Genomic DNA, 23,665 nt, shown 5'->3' with positions numbered 1-23,665 from the left:
CAGCAAGCACTGGTGATAGCAAAATTGATTCTTTCAAGTAAAACTAATTAGGTTGCAGCAGAAAAAAATATTGAAAACCTGGCACTTGTGACATAATAGAATTAGATCTAATGTGGAAAAAGCCATGTCTTTTCATTTATTTTGTTTGCATTTTTGGTTAGAACGAAGTGACAAAATAGTTCCAACACAGGACAGTGAAAATTAATTATCAAGTTCAAGGTTGATGATGCCACATGCTAGTAATCTGCATTCCTGAATTTCAGTAAGGCAGCTTTGAATGACAAATAAAAGTTGGCAAACATATCATTTAACATTTTTGATGTACTTAAAATTTAAATTTTAAAACCAGACAAAAGGCTTTGGCCGAATATAAAATAATAGCTGTGCTTTAATTAACCTTTCAGTAGTCATATCAGTAGGCTGATCTTATTAATCTTTAGATGTGCTTTAATTAATAACTGAATTTGTGGTCAGTTCAAGGAGATTATTTAGCCTATTTGTCAGATTGTTATTTGCATCTCAAGTAGGACTGAGATATACCTCAGGATTTTCTGTTTTAATACCAGCTCTTTTATTCCCCTTTTCCCCAGCCCCTGGACTGCTGTTTTATTTTTATTTATAATTCTTTGTCAAAATAAAAACGTATCTTTTGCAAAAGGAATTCTTTGCATAAACAACCTTGCATTGTAATCTTTGTCAGGAGGATCGCCTTCGCCGTGGTGATGATCTTCGACTTCAGATGGCCTTGGAGGAGAGTCGCAGAAATTCGTCTGTATTAGCGGGCAGCACTGCTCCAAAGAAGAAAAAGGTAAGGGCAATGTTTCCTGTACGTGAGTGTAAGACACAAGCCATAAATGTAATGGTACTGCAGAGTATAATAGAGTGTTCAACAAAATGTATGAATGTATGTTGGTAAAAGTGGAATTTTATGTCATAATATGTAATTGAAGAAATTAACATAATTGAAAGGGAAGGAAGAAGGGCCTGTATTTGCTGGAGTTTAGAAGAATGAAGGGTATCTTTTTGAAGCCTACTGAATATTAAAACCCTAGACAGAGTGAGCATGGAGAGGATGTTTCTAATAGTGGGAGAGTCTAGGACCAAAGGGGCACAGTCTCAGAATACAAGGATGTCCTTTTAGAACAGAGACGGAGGAGGAATCTCTTTAGCCAGAAATTAGTGTCATGGAATTTTTTGCTACGGATGGTCAAGTTAGTGGAGATAGTTACAATGGATGTTGATAGGCTCTTGACTAGTAAGAGGTCCAAAGATCACAGGGAGAAGATGGAAAAATGTGGTTGAGAGGGAAAATAAATCAGACACAATCAAATGACAGAGCAGACTTGATGGGCCAAATGGCATAATTCTGGTTGGATGCCTTACCTTATGGTTTTGAATATGACAAGGGAGGAGGAGGAGATGATGATGAATTAAATGTTGAAAGATTGGTCTCATATGGAACAAGGATTTGTTGGGCTTAATGGGTATTTATACTGTATGTGATTTTTAAATTTTTGCATTTAATTATTTTAGTTAGATTTATAGGTTTATTTCAATATTCACAGTTGGCAGACATGGTTTTTTTGTAAATTGGCAGAAAATTTAAAGGTGGCTTTGTTATGTTGGGAAAGGATCCTGGGGAGTTTGTACTAGCAACAGTGATATCACTGGAACAAAACTTGACTGATGATCTTATTTCAAAAATCATATACACTCTGTGGCTATTTTATTAGGTACACCTGCATGCCTCAATGCAAATATGTAATCGGTCAATCATGTGCCAGCAACTCAAAAGCATAAAAACTGTGGTTCAGTTGTTGTCCAGACCAAACATCAGAAAGGGAAGAAATGTGATCTAAGTGACTTTGACCATGGAATGATAATTGGTGTCAGACAAAGTGGTTGAGTATCTCAGAAACTGCTGATCTCTTGGGATTTTCACACACCAGTCTCTAGAGTTTACAGAGAATTGTGTGGAAAAACAAAACATGTTCTGTGGGCAAAAATGTTTTGTTAATGAGAGAGGGCATTGGAGAATGGCCAAACTCGTTCAAGCTGACGGGAAGGTGGCAATAACTCAAATAACCATGTGTTACAATGGTGGTGTGCAACACAGCATCTCCGTATGCACATTTTGAACCTTGAAGTGCATGGGCTGCAGCGGCAGACCACACCGGGTTCCACTCTTGTACCTAATAAGGTGGCCACTGAGTATATAATAATAATTCCATTTAGAATGGTTGCTCATTTGAACACGGATGGATACAAAGCCTAATTACTTAAAAATAGAGAGAAGTAATCTACTCCAGATGTCCAGGTGTCTGATTTCTTTTAAACTGATGTTGCTGCCAGATTGGACAAACTGATTATTTCCCATTGGGTAGTGGGACACAAATGTGTCAATTTGCATTTATTAATTTTTTGTTATGTGCTCTCTTGTTATGAGAGCTGCCCCCCCCCGCCCCCAGTATAAAAGTATATTTGACAGTTATTTGGCAAGTCATGCAGCATTGGTGGAGGGGAGTAAATAGCATCAACAATTTATTCCTCTGTGGATGCTGCCAGACCTGCTGAGTTCCTCCAGCATTTTGTGTGTTGCTTTGGATTTCCAGCATCTTTAGAATCTCTTGTGCTCATTGAGGGCAACTTTTTTTCCCTGGCTCTCATGTAAAGAAGTTGATCAGATTTCAGTTTACCCAGCGTAAATAAGAGGTACAGTGGATTCTTGTTAATTGGGCCATCGGCAAATTGGAGCAGCCGCTTATTTGGGACAACTCTTAACAAAAATTAATCGAGAAAGTAGCTGGGATTCCCTTCAATTATTTGGGACAGGAGACTAGCCAAGCATTTTCTAACTAGTGTCAGTCATATGCACTTATGTGGGCTGTTAGATACTACACAGTGCTTAGAGCGAACAGCTTTTAAATAGTGTCAGTTGCATGTGCTTGTGTTATGTGATCTACTTGGGCCGATGGAATTTTTTGATTTCCCGTCTACAGTTGAAATCCAGAAAAATCCTTCTACTTGTTGACAATTGTGCAGCACGACTTAATTTGGAATGTTTGAGAAACATCCAACTGGAATTTCTGCCTGCTTATACAACATATTTGGTGCAGCCAGTGGATATGGGAAATCATATGAAACAATTATATGTGCCGCGTAAAGTTGGTGAACCATGTTCTCGAAACAATTGAAGAAAATCTACTGGCATCTTCAACAGCCAAAGAAGTGAGTGCAAGGGTTAACCTTTTATAAAGTCAATAAGTTTGTCACTGATTGTTGGCAAGAAATGATCAGAACGACAATTCTGAACTGTCTTGCTCACTACGGTTTCAAGCATTCAGGCTTAGAGAATCCAGAAATGGCCATGTGTGAAAATGAAATGATTTCATTACTTCATCAAGTCAGGAACTGTGAAGAATTTGAATGTTTTGACAATAACCTGGAATTTTACAATGAAAATGAAGATTTGGAGAATGCAGTTATTGAAAAGATTATATCAAAACACCAAGTCAAGAAATATGAAGAAGGAAAGTGATGAAGATGACACATCTGAATATGAGTTAGTGACTACACAGGATGCCCCAAATTTATTGTTGGATTATGACACTACTTCATGCAGGAAGGCAATGAATGCCAATCCATTATCTATACTAGGTGTCTGCACTGATTTTGTTCATTTACAGTCAATCAGAAGAACCTGGCAGTGTACGCTGGATGAATTGCTCTGTCAATAACCATTGGGAACTAATACACATTTTAGTAGTACTACAGTAGTATTGGTAGTGTTCTAATTTGTTTCGTATTTCATCTAAATACATAATTTGTTACTCAGTTAAATGGCAGTTTATCTTTTTTTTTAAACTATTTCCATGAAACTTCAGCTAATTGGGGCAACCACTTAATTAGTCCGAAATATACTGGTCCCAATGTGTTTTAACTACAATATACTGTGTGTTTCTGTTCCAAGAAGTAAAAGTGCAATTATAGAACATGGAATTGTAGAAGAACATAACATAATGGCATAATTTTTTTTTTAATCCCCAATTTGTGATTCTAAACATCTGAAAACTACTGGGAATGACGCATCAGCATGACCAGCCTAGAGCATGCCTTTGTCTCCTTGCTGTATTTTTCTCAGCTGACTTTTCTTACCTTTGCTAATAACAGGCATCCATGGTTTCCCTCATGGATCCCGCTCCAGCAGCAACATCGAAGAAAAATGGACTCTGGGAAATATCTGTGAGACCGGTTCTAATGGACAAAACTGACCCCTGGGGAGGAGCAGGTAGCCCAGTAGCTTCTGACCCATGGCAATCACTTGGTAAGTAATATTCTAGTGAAAATGGCCTTTGCTTATATTAAGTATAATACGTTACATGGGTTCTTTGAAAACCACTTGATGATTTAAATATACAATGTTAAATTCCAACTTTGCTGTAATTATTTTCTTAGTTCAAATTAAGGAGTACTTTGGTTTTCATTGCAAAATACAAGTTTGTGATATCAGAAAATTACCATTTAACAACATAATAAAACTAAATTTCTGAATATTTTATCATAAAATATAGAATAATTGGAGTATAAGTTAAAACATGAATAATCTAAGTGTAACTAAATACTACTTCCTTTGTGATTAGAGTTTATTCTGTAAGTGGTGCATATACATTCAGTCTAGAGCATAGTACTTGATAATTCACATTTCATGACACTGCATATCTTGAAATTGAAATGGATACTCAAGTCTTAAATGGTAATTCTCTCAATACCCAGGGAGGGTCTTGCAAGGAAGGTAGCTTAATTCAGTATAAGCTTCTGTTAAATGGGTGAAAAACTTCAGTTATGCTGTAAAGGAAATGCTTTATTTCAGCTGGTGCTAATGTTTTTGTCGTACTTGGTTCCAGATTCCAAGCCGACCGCCACTATTGATCCTTGGGGTGCTTCTGCTTCTGCTTCTGCTTCTGCTTCATCTGCGCCACAAACACTTCATCAAAGTGTAGACCCATGGACTTCGCAGAGCACGTCTGCCGCTGTGGCATCTTCAACTGATCCCTGGGGATCTGCTCCATCAGCTGATTCTATTTCTGGTAAGCCTGTTGAAAACTGGAAATAAAATTGTAATTTTCCAGTTTTACATACTGAATATTTCATGCACACCCATATGTAGGCATGCTATGAGAATATGGATACGGTTGCAAATTATAGAAAACTTTTGGGATTTACTTGGTAATTTACTAATTGACAGCTAAACTTTCTACTTATTTTTTGGACAACTAAAACATGATATGAAAACTTAAATATGTTACAGGATTTAGCTTAAGTTCTGCATGGTTCTAACATGTATTTGAAGAGTATACTGATTGTTCATCTAAATGCAGCTTAGTAATGTGATAAAGTATAAATGTGAATAAAGTACACAGTGGGACTAGAAAACTAATTTCAATGATTTGTAATTCGAAATAAATCTTATAATTCGTTGAGATTTAATTTTGTTATTTCCATTGCAATTTTCTTTACAGGGAGTACAGCTTTTGACCCCTTCAGCGTGTTAAATGGTGCAGTAAAAGATGACTTTGCTGATTTTGAGGAACTTCGGGCTAACTCAAAAAAGCCAGGTACCCAGTTAACCCTGCTAGGTATAACTTAAATAGATTATAGAATATTCAATCTCATGAGATGATTTCTATCATGCAACGGTTCAACTGATATTATGATATTCAAGAAAAATACCTTCTACTTGTTCCAAGTTCTGACTGTATGCGTGCACGTGCGCATGTACGTGTGTGTGTGTTCTCCCCCTCCCCCTCCCCCTCCCCCCACACTCTGGAGTTGGCAGCAACATCTCAAACTCCATCACCCTCTCCCCCTCAAGGGCAGTGAGCTTAGCCCACTGCTGTTTTGAAACCGCAGAATTAAGTTTGCTAATGACATAATAGTGGTTGGCTTCTTCACGATGAGTCAACATCCAGAGAGGAGGTAGAGAGGCTTGTCAAATGGTGTGAGAACAACAGCCTGAGTTTCAATGAGGAGAAGACAAAAGAGATGATTGTGGACTTCAGGAAGGCACAGGTTGACCACTCTCCATTGCATCTCAATAGCTCTGTTGTGGCGAGAGTGAAGAACACAAAGTTCCTTGTGCACATTACAGACTATTTAATCTGGATCCACAGCACCTCCTCACTATTCAAGAAGACATTGAGAGGTGCAAGGCTCCTGTCCCCAAACAACTTCCTACGGGAGCACAATCAAGAGTGTCCTGTCTGGCTGTATCTTTATGTGCTAAGGCAGCTGCAAGGCATCAGACTGCCGGATCCTACAGAGGATAGTTATAACCGCCGAGAGGATCGCTGTGGTCTCCTTCAGCCTTGTGATATTTACTGGGAGCATTGTATACAAAGTCCCTGAAGCATTGTTGAGGATCTTTACCATTCATCCCATAATTTCTTTGACCAACAACTGTCAGGAAGGAAGCACAGGAGCAACAGGACTAGACTGCCAGACTGCAGTAACAGCTTCTTCCCTCAGGCTGTGAGACTAATGAATACCCTGCCACTACCAAGATCTCGATGCTAGGGCAGCAAGCTGTTTACCGTTAACTTGTACTGCACGCTACATGCACTTTGAATTATATTCTTTAACTTGTGGTAATAAAGTGAATGTTTTATGTGTGGTATGTTTTGTGGGTGTGCTATCGTCCAGAGGAATGTTTTTTTATTTGGTTGCACTGTATATATGTACAGTCAGATGACAGTAAACTTGAACATGGAAGAAAATATTATCACAATAATTCAAAAATACATGTGAAGTGCGTAGTACAGGAAAACAGAAAATGCTGGAAATAATTGTAAGTCAAGCAGCATCTGTGGAAAGTGAAATTTAGGTCAAAGTTCCTACATTAATGGTTCCTTTCTTTTTTTAATCCAATTATAGAAAATGATGCAAGTAGCTCTCGCAATTTAAACATTTTGTTTTCTTGAATAAGTGCTAAACCTGTTCCCCAGACTACTCAAGCAGGATGCAGTATGCATGTTACTGATCACTGTAAGATCCCAGGGTGTGCATAAGAACATTGAAACTAGCAGCAGGGAAAGGCAACTTGATGACCCTTCAAGCTATATCTAAGTTATGACTGATCTTCCATTCTAACATCATTTTCCTACACAAACCCTATATTCCTTGATTCCCTTAATATTCAGAAGTATTATCAATCTTCTAACGAACACAATAAGCTTCCACACCCTCCAGGGCAGAGAGTTCACCACGCTATAAAGAAATATTTCTGCATCTCAGTCCTAATAATCTCTTATTCTAAAACTGTAATCCCTGTTTCATACAGTATGCCAAAGGAAACATTCTCATTGCTTCCAGCTTGTAGAGCCCTTGTAAGAAATTTCCACGTTTCAGTGAAATCTTCTCTTATATTTCTAAACTCTAGAGAGTATAAGCATAGATAACTCAATTCCAATTCTTAGAACAAACCTGTTGCCATGGAGCTATTCTAGTGAACCTTCGCTGTACTCTCCTTGGCAAATTTATACAAGGAGACCAAAACTGTACATAATACTCCAGGTGCAGCCTCACCAATGAATATATAATCACAGCAAGATATTTTTATTACTGAATGCATGTACTTTAGTAATAAACAGAGACTGCTTGTCTGTTTTGTGCACCAAAAAGAATAACATTAATATTTGTACTTTGTATTCCATCTCCTACTCACTGAGCTATTCAGTATCTTCTTCAAGCACTTCCTACTCGCCATACCACCTATGTTTTGTTGTGTTGTTCGTGAAGACATTAGAACTTTGCCATTTTTTGACTTGGAGTTTGTGGCATCATGGCTATTTCATTATTTAAGCAAGATTCTAAACATTTTGTAGTAGGAGAGCAAAAAACAAAGTTAACTTAACCCTGATATCCTTTGTTCAGCAATTTTGTGAAAAAAAATTTTGTTCTGTGATAAAATTATTACAAAGATAAAATTAGTGATAAGAACTATTTTAAATCTTTTGCATTAAATTACTAAGAATTATTTTTGTCTTTGTAAATTGTGAATCACATGGAATGTTTGTTTGACTTTTCCACTTGTGATGTTTTTTGTCCACTACAGTACAGTTTCTGTACCATGCAATGATGCAGCTTATTATGATGTAGTTTGGTGTAGGGTCTGAGTAAGTTGGATAACCTGAGGTAATATATTGACAATTGGCACAATACAAATGTAGCCATTGGTAAAGTAAACCACATTAGTTTGATTGTTGCATACTCCACAATCCTCATTGTGGAAATGACTGGATGATTTTGTATGATTTTGATGAGCAGTTAGAAGCTAAGGGTAACCGTTGTGAACTGAAGGCAGCAATAACTCAAATTACATTGTGTTTTCTCATTTTATTGACACCACAGATGAGTACTTTATGAACTTTACTGAACTGGAAGAGATACAAATAAATCACTGCTTTGTCGAGAAGGAATGTTTAGATCCATGGACAGCAGGAGGGAGGAATAAAAAGTCGGGTGAAGATGCATCACCTGTAATTGCATGGGGCTGAGAGGGGAAATGGATATTGGTGGACCAGAGTTTGCAGAGGCAGTAGTTCTTTCAGAATGTTGTAAAAGTGTAAAGGGAAGAGAGGAGAACATGTCTGATTGTGGTGTTATGTTGGAAATGCCATAAATTAGAAAGAAAAATCTGTTGAATGTAGGGGTTGGTGGGATAAAAGGTTAGAATAAGGGGAATTCTGTTCTTGATATCATTAGGTGAAGAAGTATGTTCAGAAGTGGAGGAAATGGAAGATGGGATTACACAGACCTGTGGATATTCGACAGTTGTTATTAACATATGGTAACTATTTCTTGAAGTATCCATTTCTTAAAAATTTTGGGTAAGTGTTTATCACATTTTGCTCTAGGTGAGACCGATGTGTTGGGAGGAAGTTCCAGACCAAGTGGATCAATTAGCCCAGATCTCCTTGACAATCAACTCAGTAGTTCAGCACCAGCAAAACAGACTACAGCACGGAAAACTCCAGAATCCTTCTTGGGCCCTAATGCAGCTTTAGTGAATCTAGATTCTTTGGTATCCAAACCTATCCAACCTTCCAGTACATCTAATCCTTTTTTGGCTTCAGGTATGAATTTCAGTAATGTTTGTTTTAAATTAAATTATTCTCCCTGCTTTGAAGTTAAAGGTACCGTACCGTTAACTTATATTCTTTAACTTGTGGTAATAAAGTGCATGTTTTATGTGTGGTATGTTTTGTGGGTGTGCTATCGTCCAGAGGAATGTTTTTTCATTTGGTTGCACTGTATATTTTGAACAGAACATAGAATAGTACAGCACAGTACAGGCCCTTCGGCCCACAATCTTGTGCCGACCCTCAAACCCTGCCTCCCATATAAGCCCCCACCTTAGATTCCTCCATATACCTGTCTAGTAGTCTCTTAAACTTCACTAGTGTATCTGCCTCCGCCACTGACTCAGGCAGTGCATTCCACGCACCAACCACTCTGAGTAAAAAACCTTCCTCTAATATCCCCCTTGAACTTCCCACCCCTTACCTTAAAGCCATGTCCTCTTGTATTGAGCAGTGGTGCCCTGGGGAAGAGGCACTGGCTATCTGCTCTATCTATTCCTCTTATTATCTTGTACACCTCTATCATGTCTCCTCTCATCCTCCTCCTGTCCAAAGAGTAAAGCCCTAGCTCCCTTAATCTCTGATCATAATGCATACTTTCTAAACCAGGCAGCATCCTGGTAAATCTCCTCTGTACCCTTTCCAATGCTTCCACATCCTTCCTATAGTGAGGTGACCAGAACTGGACACAGTACTCCAAATGTGGCCTAACCAGAATTTTATAGGGCTGCATCATTACATCGCGACTCTTAAACTCTATCCCTCGACTTATGAAAGCTAACACCCCATAAGCTTTCTTAACTACCCTATCCACCTGTGAGGCAACTTTCAGGGATCTGTGGACATGTACCCCCAGATCCCTCTGCTCCTCCACACTACCAAGTATCCTGCCATTTACTTTGTACTCTGCCTTGGAGTTTGTCCTTCCAAAGTGTACCACCTCACACTTCTTCGGGTTGAACTCCATCTGCCACTTCTCAGCCCACTCCGGCATCCTATCAATGTCTCTCTGCAATCTTTGACAATTCTCCACACTACCTACAACACCACCAATCTTTGTGTCGTCTGCAAACTTGCTAACCCACCCTTCTACCCCCACATCCAGGTTGTTAATAAAAATCACGGAAAGTAGAGGTCCCAGAACAGATCCTTGTGGGACACCATTAGTGACAATCCTCCAATCTGAATGTACTCCCTCCACCACCACCCTCTGCCTTCTGCAGGCAAGCCAATTCTGAATCCACCTGGCCAAAATTCCCTGGATCCTATGCCTTCTAACTTTCTGAATAAGCCTACCGAGTGGAACCTTGTCAAATGCCTTACTAAAATCCATATAGATCACATCCATTGCACTACCCTCATCTATATGCCTGGTCACCACCTCAAAGAACTCTATCAGCTTGTTAGACACGATCTGCCCTTCACAAAGCCATGCTGACTGTCTCTGATCAGACCATGATTCTCTAAATGCCTATAGATCCTATCTCTAAGAATCTTTTCCAACCGCTTTCCCACCACAGATGTAAGGCTCACTGGTCTATAATTACCCGGACTATCCCTACTACCCTTTTTGAACAAGGGGACAACACTCGCCTCCCTCCAGTCCTCCGGTATCATTCCCGTGGACAACGAGGACATAAAGATCCTAGCCAGAGGCTCTGCAGTCTTTTCTCTCGCCTCGTCGAGCAGCCTGGGGAATATTCCGTCAGGCCCCAGGGACTTATCTGTCCTAATGTATTTTAACAACTCCAACACCTCCTCTCCCTTAATATCTACATGCTCCAGAACATCAACCTCACTCGTATTGTCCTCACCATCATCAAGTTCCCTCTCATTGGTGAATACCGAAGAGAAGTATTCTTTGAGGACCTCGCTCACTTCCACAGCCTCCAGGCACATCTTCCCACCTTTATCTCTAATCGGTCCTACCTTCACTCCTGTCATCCTTTTTTCTTCACATAATTGAAGAATGCCTTGGGGTTTTCCTTTACCCTACTCACCAAGGCCTTCTCATGCCCCCTTCTTGCTCTTCTCAGCCCCTTCTTAAGCTCCTTTCTTGCTTCCCTATATTCCTCAATAGACCCATCTGATCCTTGCTTCCTAAACCTCATGTATGCTGCCTTCTTCCACCTGACTAGATTTTCCACCTCACCTGTCACCCATGGTTCCTTCACCCTACCATTCTTTATCTTCCTCACCGGGACAAATTTATCCCTAACATCCTGCAAGAGATCTCTAAACATCGACTACATGTCCATAGTACATTTCCCTGCAAAAACATCATCCCAATTCACACCCACAAGTTCTAGCCTTATAGCCTCATAATTTGCCTTCCCCCAATTAAAAATTTTCCTGTCCTCTCTGATTCTATCCTTTTCCATGATAATGCTAAAGGCCAGGGAGCGGTGGTCACTGTCCCCCAGATGCTCACCCACTGAGAGATCTGTGACCTGACCCAGTTCATTACCTAGTACTAGATCTAGTATGGCATTCCCCCGGTCGGCCTGTCCATGTACTGTGACAGGAATCCATCCTGGACACACTTAAACTCTGCCCCATCTAAACCCTTGGAACTAATCAGGTGCCAATCAATATTAGGGAAGTTAAAGTCACCCATGATAACAACCCTGTTATTTTTGCACCTTTCCCAAACCTGCCTCCCAATCTGCTCCTCTGTATCTCTGCTGCTACCAGGGGGCCTATAGAATACCCCCAATAGAGTAACTGCTCCCTTCCTGTTCCTGACTGTTGAATATTGAGAATCCATTCCTGCCCTGGTGCCAGCCAAGTCTCTGTAATGGCCACTACATCATAATTCCATGTATATATCCAAGCTCTCCGTTCATCACCTTTGTTCCTGATGCTTCTTGCATTGAGGTACACACATTTCAGCCCTTCTACCTTACTGTCTTTACACCGTTTATTCTGCTTCTCTTTCCTCAAAGCCTCTCTGTATGTTAGATCTGGCTTTACTCCATGCTCTTCTTTCACTGCTCTATCGCTCTGGGTCCCATCCCCCTCGCAAATTAGTTTAAACCCTCCCGAACCATGCTAGCAAACCTACCTGCAAGGATATTGCTCCCCCTCGAGTTCAGGTGCAACCCATTCAATCTGTACAGGTCCCACCTTCCCCAGAAGAGATCCCAATGATCTAAAAATCTAAAACCCTGCTCCCTGCACCAACTCCTCAGTCACGCATTCAACTGCCATCTCCTCCAGTTCTTGCCATCACTATCACGTAGCACTGGCAGCAATCCTGAGAACGCCACCCTTGAGGTCCTGTTCTTCAGCCTTCTGCCTAGTTCCCGAAACTCACACTTCAGGACCTCATCCCTCTTCCTGCCTATGTCGTTGGTCCCAACATGTATCACGACTTCTGGTTGCTTTCCCTCTCGTACCAGGATGTCGTGCACCCAGTCAGAGACATCCTGGACCCTGGCACCCAGGAGGCAACAAACCATGCGGGTGTCCTTCTCACGTCCACAAAATCTCCTGTCTGCTCCCCTGACTATAGAGTCTCCAATGACGACAGCTGTCCTCTTCTCCGTCCCACCCTTCTGCACCACAGGGTCAGACTCAATGCCGGAGGCCCTGCCACCGTGGCTCACACCTGGTCGGTTGTTCCCGCCAACAGTATCCAGGATAGTAAACTTAGTATTCAGGAGAATGGCTGCAGGGGTACTCTGCACTACCTGTCTGCTCACCTTCGCTTTCCCCCCTCTGACTGTCACCCAACGACCTGCTTCCGACAGCCTAGGTGTGACTACCTCCCTGTAGCTCTCATCTATGACTGCCTCATTCTCCCTTATGAGTCGAAGGTCATCCAGCTGCTGCTCCAGATTCCTTACACGGTCTTCCAGATCGCCCGGCCATATGCACTTCTGGCAGATGTGACTCTGCGGGAGAGGGGAGTTCCCCCAAGACTGCCACACCTCACGTGAGAGACACATCACCGTCTCGGGAGACGTTGTAAAAACTAACTGCGAGCTAGCTTGTCCTCCGCCTCTTCTCGTCGAAGCCTCCCGAGTCAAAGCCTCAAAGCTCCACTCCTTCACTGGCCCATTCATGCACTGGCACAAGACTAAAATTGCCTTCCTTCCAACAATTATTTTGTAATATGTATTTCATTTAAAAACTTGATTTCATTTTATTTATGCTCCATTGTAATGATGTACTCTTTGTTCTTTGTAGGTTCAACTCCAGTCCAGACCACTCAGATAAATCCCTTTCAAGTTAACCAGCCACAGCCTCCTACTCTGAACCAAATGCGAGCAAGTCCTTTGATGGCCACAGGACAGTCTACGTTTGGTACTATACCTTCTGTTAATATGGAGTCTACACTCACTTCCATGTCAGCACCAGTGGCAATGGGCATGGTTCCAGTGCCAATGATTGGTAGGATGGGTACACCAATGAACATTACTGGAACAATGCCCCAGACACTTGTATCTACAGGCATTCCTCCGCCTACATCCCAGCCCTCTACAACTAACCCTTTCCTATTATAAAAGACCAGAGGAGATATCTTCATTAGAGTGAAAACCATGACAGGAGTTTGGTTAGTTGTGTTAAATGTATTCTAGACTACATGTAAGGGCATGGTGAGGAAACCTTCACAGTAGGTTTGAGTTTTGCTGTGTTGGCTTTTATGAAGTACATATTGAGAGTGGTTATTATTCACTATTTTCTGAAGAAGCTATTTGCTGCCAATGGAGGTGTCATTGTATGGTGACTGAACATGTAGTTGAACACTAGTAAAATGAATCTGATATTCATACCTCCTCAATTCTCCAGTCCTTAAGTGCATATTACAGTTTCTCCAAAGGTAACATAGTCTTCTGTGCAGTATATTCAGTTTTTGCATTTCTCATGTCACAAGTTTCAAAAAGAAAAGGCCACTGACTGTTTTCAAGAATTGGAACTTTGCTTCTTAATCAAAAAAAAACAAATCTGAAATTTAAGTATCCCAAATCAGAGCAAGTATAATATCTAGATTTCCTAACTGACAAATACTTCAAACCTATTCATAGCAGTAAGAATTTTTGAATTGTGCTGTGTTTTAAATAGGCTGCTACGAAGTTGTTTTTGGATTTGGACTGTTGCATGCATCTTTAATTGCTTTTTGAAATAACATTCTAGGCTCCGGATGTTATTTTCGCAGATGGTATTGGCTATTGTTCAGTATTAATCGTGGTTCAGCACTGAGCAGATTGAAATTCTTTGTGGAGTTGTGCTAATTAAAAATAATAAATGCAGTTATCAGGGATAAACTGTACTCAAGTTTCAGAACTTTAAGGAGGGTTTTTTTGTAAGGGAAAAGTTGCACGCATCAGTCTGTAACTGAAATCTAAAATGTGCTACTTACTAGCTATTCCCTAGTGCAAAACACATTTAGGTGAGGTTGTAGTGTTCACCATTGTTAATGCAGTAAAATATAGAGTTTAAAGGAAAATACATCAGTGTAACTTTGGATTCTAGGTGCTTTCTTTTCTTTTAGGTTTTACTAAGTAATGCAAACATTACGCTACTTCAGACTCCACATTGGTATATGCAGTTATCCTGTACACTTTGCACAACATTTTTAATAGATAAACCTTCATGTAAAGGTCAAGTAGCCAAGTTATGAGTCTGTACTTTGCAATCATATTGTAGTTTACAGAAGTTTTATGCTATTTTTAATCTTTCTGTCTAGGGACTTTTGGTAAGACTTTGCGAGCGTGTTTTTTATCTGCTTTAAAATATTGTGTTGACAGGTGCCATAATGTGCAGTCCAAATGGTATCTTTGGTTCATTATTGGGAGAAAGAATAAGCTCTGTATTTTAGAAAGGGTAAAGGGAATCCTGTAATTGAGAGTATACGTGTATTATTGTGTTCAGTATGTCATGTTGTTTCAACACTAAGTTCAACAGCAAGTTAAGTTTTGTAATTAAAAACAGATTTTCTTTGTGAATGAATGGATGATTAGACTGGTTACTTAAGGATGAATCGCTATGCAGAGAAGGTAAATAGTAGTCCTACACTTTTATTTTAATAACTTATGTGTAAACACCAGTGACCAGTCTGTGCTTTGCTTTTATGAAGAATGAGAATTCAAATGATAAATTTTTTATCTGGATATCTTAGAGTGTGAGTTTTGCAGTTTCATTTGGTTTTGTTTATTAGCTAGGAAATGAGTTTTGTTCATGTGGCCAACAGCAAGTTAGTATTTCTTTGAAAGGGAATGTTAAAGTTTTGTCCTTCCAAAAGTTCATTTACTTTTATAAAACGATAACTTGGATTTCTATATAATTCATTAAATACTTAGAAATCTTGAATGATTTAATAGTGAACAATCTGGCATTATAACAGTAGTTATCAGTATTTACTCATTGTAAATATCAGTTGCCAGACACTATATCTTCCAGTAATCACTTGACATGCATATATTTCATACCCACTTTTGATGAATATTATTAACTTTATCCTACTTGGATTTAGAAGTTTGTCACTTGCCATTCACGCTCAAGTGAAATACTGAGTTTTAGCTGATATAATTTTGCTTAGATACAGAAAAAGAAAATAGCTTCAGTAATAATTTAAAAATATGGATGTGGAATAATTGTTCATGTGTCAAAGTAATTTGTCTAGTTATAGCATATAGCTATGGTGGTATGCACCTTATTTAAAAAAATAGTCATTCTTAGCAATACGAGTATGGCATATTATATAACTAGAATTTTCCAAATTTCTGAAAATGAAAATTTTATTGCTTTTAAGATTGACATTAGTATATGCATTTTTATATTCAGAAAGTGGGCATCTGTAGAAAGTGGAAATGCCACAATAAAATTCATGCTAAGCAAGTTCATTTGAAACATGACCCTTTTTGACCTTGCACATATATATTTATATTCTACAATTCCAATTATTTTGAATTGATTTTAGTTCTTCAAAGGGTTCATGTGAGTGTGTGAGAATATGCATGCTAAAGAGTGCAGCCACTACTTGTATAGTCTTGCATTTAGTCACTAAAATGTATACAAAGCTTCTGGTAAGATTTGTATTAATTGTTTTCATGTACTGTAAAATTTCTTTGCTGTCATTTTGTTGATAACTTTGCATCAATGTAAATGATTGGTAGTCTACCATCTGTACCTGTTGTGTAATTTCATGTGTAATGTAACTGTGTATTGAGTTTTTAGTCATATAGTAGAATTTCGATTGTCACTTACATAGTTTCAACTTTAAATGCCTGTCTTTTTTTTAACCATAAATACACATGAATTAAGTAAGTCAAGGAACTGGAAAATCAATGTAAGACATACATTTGGAAAGAGAATGACTCCATAGATGGAACCTGACACATCACATACAAATGTCTGTTTTTGCTTGTTCCCACAGGACTCAGTTGGTACTTTGTAACAGCACTCCTAGCTGACACAGTTATGATTTAGACTGATAATATTTATGATGACTGAGCACCCAGTGAGTTTGACACTGGCCTTAAGTGCTCAGTGATGTGCCAGACACATAGTTTTAGAAAAACCCAATAAGTAGTTATGAAGTTGAATGAACTCTCCTATGACAAAATGCTTCAAGAATCTTTGCTAATTTAGTGTTCAATTATTTTTTTTTCTCTTGACTGGGGTTATGGAAGTGATGAGTAACATATTAGCCCATAAATGCAGAAGCATAGCTCCAGAAATGTTTTTTTCCCCCCTGTGGATCTGAATCTGTACCCAGTATCACATCCACCTATTATGTTCTGATATTCAAAAATTTACATCTTTACTCCTGCACAGACTAATGTATTGGAGATGGGGTAATGTGCTACCCGCAGTACATCAGGAGAGATCACCACCAAATTCCAGAAGGGCTCAATTGGAAAAAGTTATTCTGGGCAATTGAGGAATTTCAGAGAAAAATAGCCAATACAGGTAGTACATTAAGCTGTACTCATTTCTTAATTGTTACCACTCTTATCAACATGTAATACTATCTTTAGATGAAAGAAAATCTACCTCCTGTTTTAGTTTTACATACAAATTTAAATTGCATTGATATTACAATATCCATTAAAATTTTGATAAAGCATTTCTTCTAATAAATTAGTTGAGCTACAAAATGTGTAGTTACACCAGCTGAAAAAAAATACACTATTGAACACATTTTTAATGTAGGAACTTGTTAAGAATTTTCTGAAACTTGGGGAAACTCACACCTAAGTTATGTATTACTATCATTGAGATAGTAAGCACTTGGATTCTGTCAGTTGGCTCTTCTCTCTGGGGATAACATGAGGAAATAGCAGAAGTCTGCCACAAAGTGACAGACCATCTGGAAAAAAACTACTCTTTATAGGTCTGCCTGTTCAGCCCTAGACCTAAACGTGAGTAAATTTATTGTACGTTATCTGTCTGGAATGTGTGTAGTGAATTAAAAACAAAAGTTCTGTTTTTCATACACTGGAGAACTTTGGCTTTCTCCATTGTCCATATCCCCTGTTTGTAGGTTTCACTTTGATGGCTTGGTTTCAGACACCGCTACGTAATTTGAATAATCATTTATTATAATCCGGCTCTGTACTTTGTACCATACACCAATTTAAAGAATGCTGTCATCAACACTTGGTTCTATGATTATTATATCTAAATGCAACAATGAAAATTGTTGCTCAAAATTGATGTATTCTACTATATAAAATATAATGGAGACATATAGCCAAAACATCTTAATTTTGCATACACATGGGTGACAGTACTTAAGTGGTTGATGTGTACAATTCTTCAAAATATTTAGGTTTTTTTTTCCCAGTGTGAAAGCATAGGTAAGAAAGGTACCAGTATAATGCTGAGAGAGAGGAAAAAAAGTAATCTAGATTTAATTATAAAGACCACTGGAGGGACGAGTACCTTTTTGATTTTCCAGTTGTTTGGCTTGTGTATTATTAGGCAAAGGACAGCTTGTATTTTTTTTTTAAAAAAAAAGGACTACTGCACATAATGGTGAGTAACCTATCTTTTTCATGTATTATGTTCTGTTCATCCACCTAACTTAATTCATGATGCTGGGAGCGGGCTGCTTTATATGGTATTGTGCTCAACTGTCATTATTGTATTATATAACTTATCATTTGTACTATTGTAACATATGTTCTGTATCTTTTATTTTCTATGTAATGGTTTTGTAGCAGATCAGTTATTGTTTATACCATTTAAACAGCAGCAAAGAGCAGGAGCCTGTTGCTTAAAATAAGGAAATTAAATTGTCAGTATCTGTAACTAGCTTTTAGTTCATTTATTCTATATTAGAAATACAAAGTAATTGCAATATTACTAAATTCCATAAAATTCTTAAACCCATTCATGATTATGCTTGATTAACAAGGTAAATTGTATTATACTGTACATATGTGCACTTTGCTATATTGACACCCAAGGCTTTGAATGCCAAGTGTTTGACAATGGAATATTATTTGGTTTGCCTATATGGCTTAACAGCAGTGATGGTAATTTTAATGCAATTAACTGATTGTCATACTGGTTCATAAACAATATAAACCCATGCAAAATACTCAAGTCCTAATGTTTTATCCATTATCAAAAAGTGAGATCAAGAGTGATATCAAGGCCTCTGATAAAGAACAGAGAGAGCTGCTTTAAAGATGGAATCTTTAGCTATATGGCATGATGGGAAAAGGTGTTGTGTTATTTGCTTGGTAGGTTTGATAAAGATGTTCAAAACCCTGAAGAGTTTTTATAATTTAAGAAAATGTTCACAATTTTGTTAATCAGAGAAGATTTTCCAGATTTAAGATGCTGGCAAAATATGCTAGCATAGTTGTACAGAAAGTTGTGATGTGGAATGCACTGCCAGAATGCATGATATAGATTCAGTAATAGCTTTCAGAAAGGATATAACTGAAATAGTGATATGGCAAAAATAAAAATTAATTGGCTAAAGAAGACGACGACAATGTTTGTTTATATTCTGTGCCTTGGTATTAACGAGTCCTGTGGTCAAGTAAAAGAGCAGGAAGTGGACTAGAAATTTAACTGAAAATTATATGTGAAAAGAGTAAAAATGAGTTAATGATCATGGGTATAGGCACAATGAACTGAATTGAAGAACTGAATAAATAATTGAGCTATTTTATTTTGAGGTACATTACTTCAACCTTCACCATTGCGGATGAGTGAGATGAATGGATTTCCAGCAAAACTAAAAATGAATTCTCAGAGGTTCAAGGCAAGTTTTAAATTAGTTAAAAGAATAATCCAAATATAAACCCATAAAAGTTTAAAACAATAAATAATAGCCACACAACCCAATAATAAGATTGGGAAATATAATAAACATATGAAAACAACATTCATCTCTTTACCTACCTTCTTAAAGATAATATCTCACTGCTCTGCTAACTTATCACTAGGAAAGCGAATAGTATTGGATTTTGGTGCAAACGAGGGTTCTATCTTCTATTTTACAATCACCAATCTATAATAATTATGACAAACTGTAGTTGGCATTAAATGGATCCTTTACTCTTAATAGGCAATTATTTGAGGCCATTTATAAACAATAAATGACAAGATGGATTGGAAGGACTGCAAGCTTGCTACAAATGGGAAAGCAGTAGAAGTATCAATTTTAAAGGAAATTAACTTGTAAAAATAAAATACTGTAGACACAAATTGATGCACTTTGGACAACCTGTTATGATCCATATTTTTTAACATTTCTGCACTTCCTAACTTAATGACAAATGTTGCCGAGCGATTGCAGTATATTCAAGACTAGGATATAAGTAGATTTCAACTGTTCATGGTGCTAGCCTTCTCATTCTCTAAGCATTTCTCTATCACTTCACAAGCCCTTACAAAAATGATTTCTTTGGCTAGAATTAAATGTTTTCATTCCTCATTTAATTAAGTAGAGTGCTATTCTCATGAGTACAGCTATCATGATTAGGAAATTAGTCAAATTTTCATTAGTGTTTTTATAAATAGTTCATTTGAAAAGAAATGTATTGAAGATAAACTATTAAAGCTAACAATATCATAACTAGTTACAAATTAGTTTAACAATAACATTTCAGACCTTTAGTTGTGGCAAATGACATCAGGAATGCAGTAAATATATCTTGCGTTGATTTAATAGTATATGCAGTCAATCCTTGAAGCCCTTTAATCCTATTAGAATATTTCAGATGAGACAGGGCAATCTTTTGCTTCTTGGGTAGGATTACCTTGTAGGCAAGTGTATTATTGCTATGTAATCTAATCTTACCCGTACAAATGTATTGATAGCAAGGCTAATGTGTATTAACTTTCAGAGGCACATTACTAAAACAGGGTTTTAAATATTTCACATTAACGTTTCAGGACTTTTCCAAATTGCTTGCTAGCTATTTTATTAAACTTGTAGAGAAAACTGACCTGTCATCACAAGAAGTTTACTCTTGGATAAGGATCTTCAATGAATTTATCCATACCTTACCAATCAAAGATTGTAAGAACATGAGCCAGTGTCTTCTTTTGAAGTACAGTGATTTCTCAGAAAATGAAATATTGTGAAATATTTTTAGTTGTGAAACATTTAGTTCACCCTGCAGCCATAAATTAATTTATACAGGACCCAGTAGGCTGAGTCAGTTCAGTTAAAACAAAATTTAAACAGATAATGTTAAACAGTTTGAAATTCAACAGACAAGAATACTCAGCAGATCAGGAAGTAGCTGTGCAGAATGAAAAAGTTAACATTTCAAATTGGCCTTAAATCAAATAGTTGGAGATAAACAAGTTTTTAAATCAGTAAGCATTCCCAATTCTAATGAATTGTCACATCTCCCAAAACATTAGTTAATTCTGTCTATAAATATAGCCTAAAAATTCAGCCATTGTTTCATGTTAGCTGCAGGACGGGTTCCATTTAGCCATCAGATGTTCCAAGAGTCTGATTGTTAGCAGGTACTGCATCATATCCCAATTTCTTCAAATCCTTGGTGACAATGTTGAAGGAGATGGTAACAAAGCCTTGAGACAGAACCCTTGTAACTAAAAGTGCACAAGAAAATGCAAAGTATTAATTTCATCAACTGTTAAAATATTTAAGCTTTTAAATAAATTGTTTGTAAAATAATTCCTTTTAACTACCCTACTGTTGGACAGGATTTATTACAAGTTTGTTATTGCTTAGTTATAGTAAGTAACTTTTTTTAAATTAGTGGAAGGCAGGAAAATCAGCATGTTAAAATAATTTAACATTGCACATGGAATAGCAAGAGACTATATATTTAATAATGTAGTCACTGAGTGTTTAAGGATAACAATTGATGACATTATATTTAAAATTTCTACAAACGGCATTTTTGTGATGTAAAAGCAAATTTTGGACGTTACTGCCATTAAATGTGGTTCATGAAGTTGCCGTTCCTGTCCGAGTTTTCAGCTTCACCAACAGCAGCTTGTGAACAAGAAAAAAAACTTTAGTAAGGCAAACCTTCTCTTCCTTCTCCTTGTGCAACCAGTTTAGCATCTGTGAATTCAGGACGTCTTCCCATGAGCCAGCTAAACCCGGGGGGGGGGGGGGGGGGGGGAATTAAAAAAAAACATGATTAGACCACAGCCTTTTTTTTTTTTGCAGATTCAAAGAATGTTCTTTATTTGAGACCCTGCAGAGAATTTTTTTGCTGCTGTCCTGAGAATAAGACTTACTGCAGAGCAAAACCATGAAGAACCTAAACATTAGTTGGTTAAAAATTTTGAGCCCAGACAGCTGGACTAAGGCTACATCTCATCACATCATCCAGTAATTCCTGTTACATCAATCTGTTGCAATAATTCTATAAAGTGAATTTCATTTCTGATGGTCTCAATTATTGCTCTATACATATGGATTGTGAATTAAGTGCCAAGATGGTGTAATAAAATGTTTTGGCAGCACAAACAAATAATGACTTGGGCAATTTGCCAGAGGCTGAACAGTATTCCCACAAAAATTAATTATTTTTAGCAATGTTAGAAAACCGAGTTTCAAATGGAACAAGTGTAAATCATGTTCAACTGTAGATTTTGAAACTCAACTACCCAGGAAACAAATCAGACAATAATCTTGGCATAGGTAAAATAGTCAGCACAGCATGGGCCAAAGGGTCTGTACTGTACTGTTGTGTGTTGTCAAATAAAATGAGGACTTGCAGTGCATGAAGCTGCTTAATATAACTCTGTTTTAGGGGAGAGTCTTCTATAACCACTCAAATCTACCACACTGCTCCCTTCCTGTTTGGCATTCTAAACACCAATTCCCATAGATTACAAATGGAGAATTAAAACTGTTGTCCTCCAATGACATCACAGACTAAATAAATGCACTAGTTTTACTTGTTCTAACTTTGTCCTAATTTCTCATGAAGACTTCTCTAGTTCACAGCTGACAGCCAGAAAAAAAAAACTTACCCAGGCAACATGAGTGTGGCACACACTCTAGTTTAAAAAAAATTAAAGTCCAATAATGTTTATACAAAATTCTGCATTTTAACTAATCAAAATAAGTACATGCTGTCCACAGGACACAACAGGGTTCTGTTTTTATGAAACTGTTCATAACCCAGCAAACATTTGTTTATATGTAAAGGATGTATACAAGTCAGGTGTTCATAAACTGGAGAGGACCTGTTCCATATCTCCTAGTACTAAAAGCCCCAGAGTCATTTCACTCCACTGAGGTTGCAGAGTATTCCTAGTGATCTGGAAAAAGTGTTAGGGAGTACTAGGTGTAGGTAGAAGTATTTGAGGTGAACTGTTATATACTTGCATTTTAGGTAAATACATTCAACCACCCACAAAACCTCGTTAAATTATTCTTTCTGCCCTATGACTACTGATAGCAATTGCAGAAAACAGTTTCTCATCACCTAGCAGCTCTGGGAATAAAGCTATAATAATGAGAACTTTAAGTTTCTTGATCTGAATAAAACATTGTATGAGATACTCTGACATAACAGCCCTGGTGGAAGTCAACAGAGGTACAGAAATGTAGAATTGCAGAACAATAAGTCATTTTATCTATGCATATTGGGACTTAATTAGAACCAGAATGTGGCCACTTGGTCCTCTAAGGTGGTCTGGTTTATGTGGATCCAGATCAGCATACACACCTCCCACTATCCCATAATGCTAGATGCATGCTTATTACTGAATGAAGAAGCAGAGCAGATGGCTCGCCACTACCCCCACCCCCAAGATGCTCATTTCCAGCCCCAGCCTACTGGTTCCCAGTCATCGTAGGAACTAACCAGGCAGCTCAGACCATACTTTCAATCAAAAAGGGAAAGAAAACACATACTTACCTACATTTGCAGAGGGGAAAAAAAAAAATCACAGTATAATAAGCCTATTATTAGTTAGATTAGATTATGAGGACACACAGTCCTCTTTTATTGTCATTTAGTAATGCATACATTAAGAAATGATACAATGTTCCTCCGGTGTTATATCACAGAAACACAAGACAAACCAAGACTGAAAAACTGACAAAAAACACATAA

General features: G+C 37.8%; 2 protein-coding genes across 6 annotated transcripts in view; one reads left to right on the top strand and one right to left on the bottom strand.

Annotated features, from left to right (window-relative positions):
• epn2 (epsin 2) overlaps positions 1 to 21,713 on the top strand; it is a 72,450-nt gene extending 50,737 nt beyond the window's left edge. For all 5 annotated transcript variants that reach the window (XM_072269037.1, XM_072269039.1, XM_072269038.1 and 2 more), the window contains 6 exons: positions 701 to 808; positions 4,171 to 4,324; positions 4,905 to 5,087; positions 5,520 to 5,615; positions 8,913 to 9,131; positions 13,329 to 21,713. In XM_072269037.1, coding sequence (XP_072125138.1) covers positions 701 to 808; positions 4,171 to 4,324; positions 4,905 to 5,087; positions 5,520 to 5,615; positions 8,913 to 9,131; positions 13,329 to 13,645 — 1,077 coding nt within the window. In that variant the 3' untranslated portion in view covers positions 13,646 to 21,713. The remainder of the gene's footprint in view (positions 1 to 700; positions 809 to 4,170; positions 4,325 to 4,904; positions 5,088 to 5,519; positions 5,616 to 8,912; positions 9,132 to 13,328) is intronic.
• b9d1 (B9 protein domain 1) overlaps positions 17,674 to 23,665 on the bottom strand; it is a 38,299-nt gene continuing 32,307 nt past the window's right edge. The window contains exons 6-7 of the mRNA XM_072269042.1: positions 21,619 to 21,686; positions 17,674 to 21,173 (exon numbers count right to left, since the gene is read on the bottom strand). Coding sequence (XP_072125143.1) covers positions 21,049 to 21,173; positions 21,619 to 21,686 — 193 coding nt within the window. The 3' untranslated portion in view covers positions 17,674 to 21,048. The remainder of the gene's footprint in view (positions 21,174 to 21,618; positions 21,687 to 23,665) is intronic.

This window comes from Mobula birostris, chromosome 9 (assembly GCF_030028105.1).
Source record: "Mobula birostris isolate sMobBir1 chromosome 9, sMobBir1.hap1, whole genome shotgun sequence".
Taxonomy (NCBI): domain Eukaryota; kingdom Metazoa; phylum Chordata; class Chondrichthyes; order Myliobatiformes; family Myliobatidae; genus Mobula; species Mobula birostris.
The sequence above is the reverse complement of the archived record's forward strand: the minus strand, read 5'-3'. Positions and strand labels throughout refer to the sequence as shown.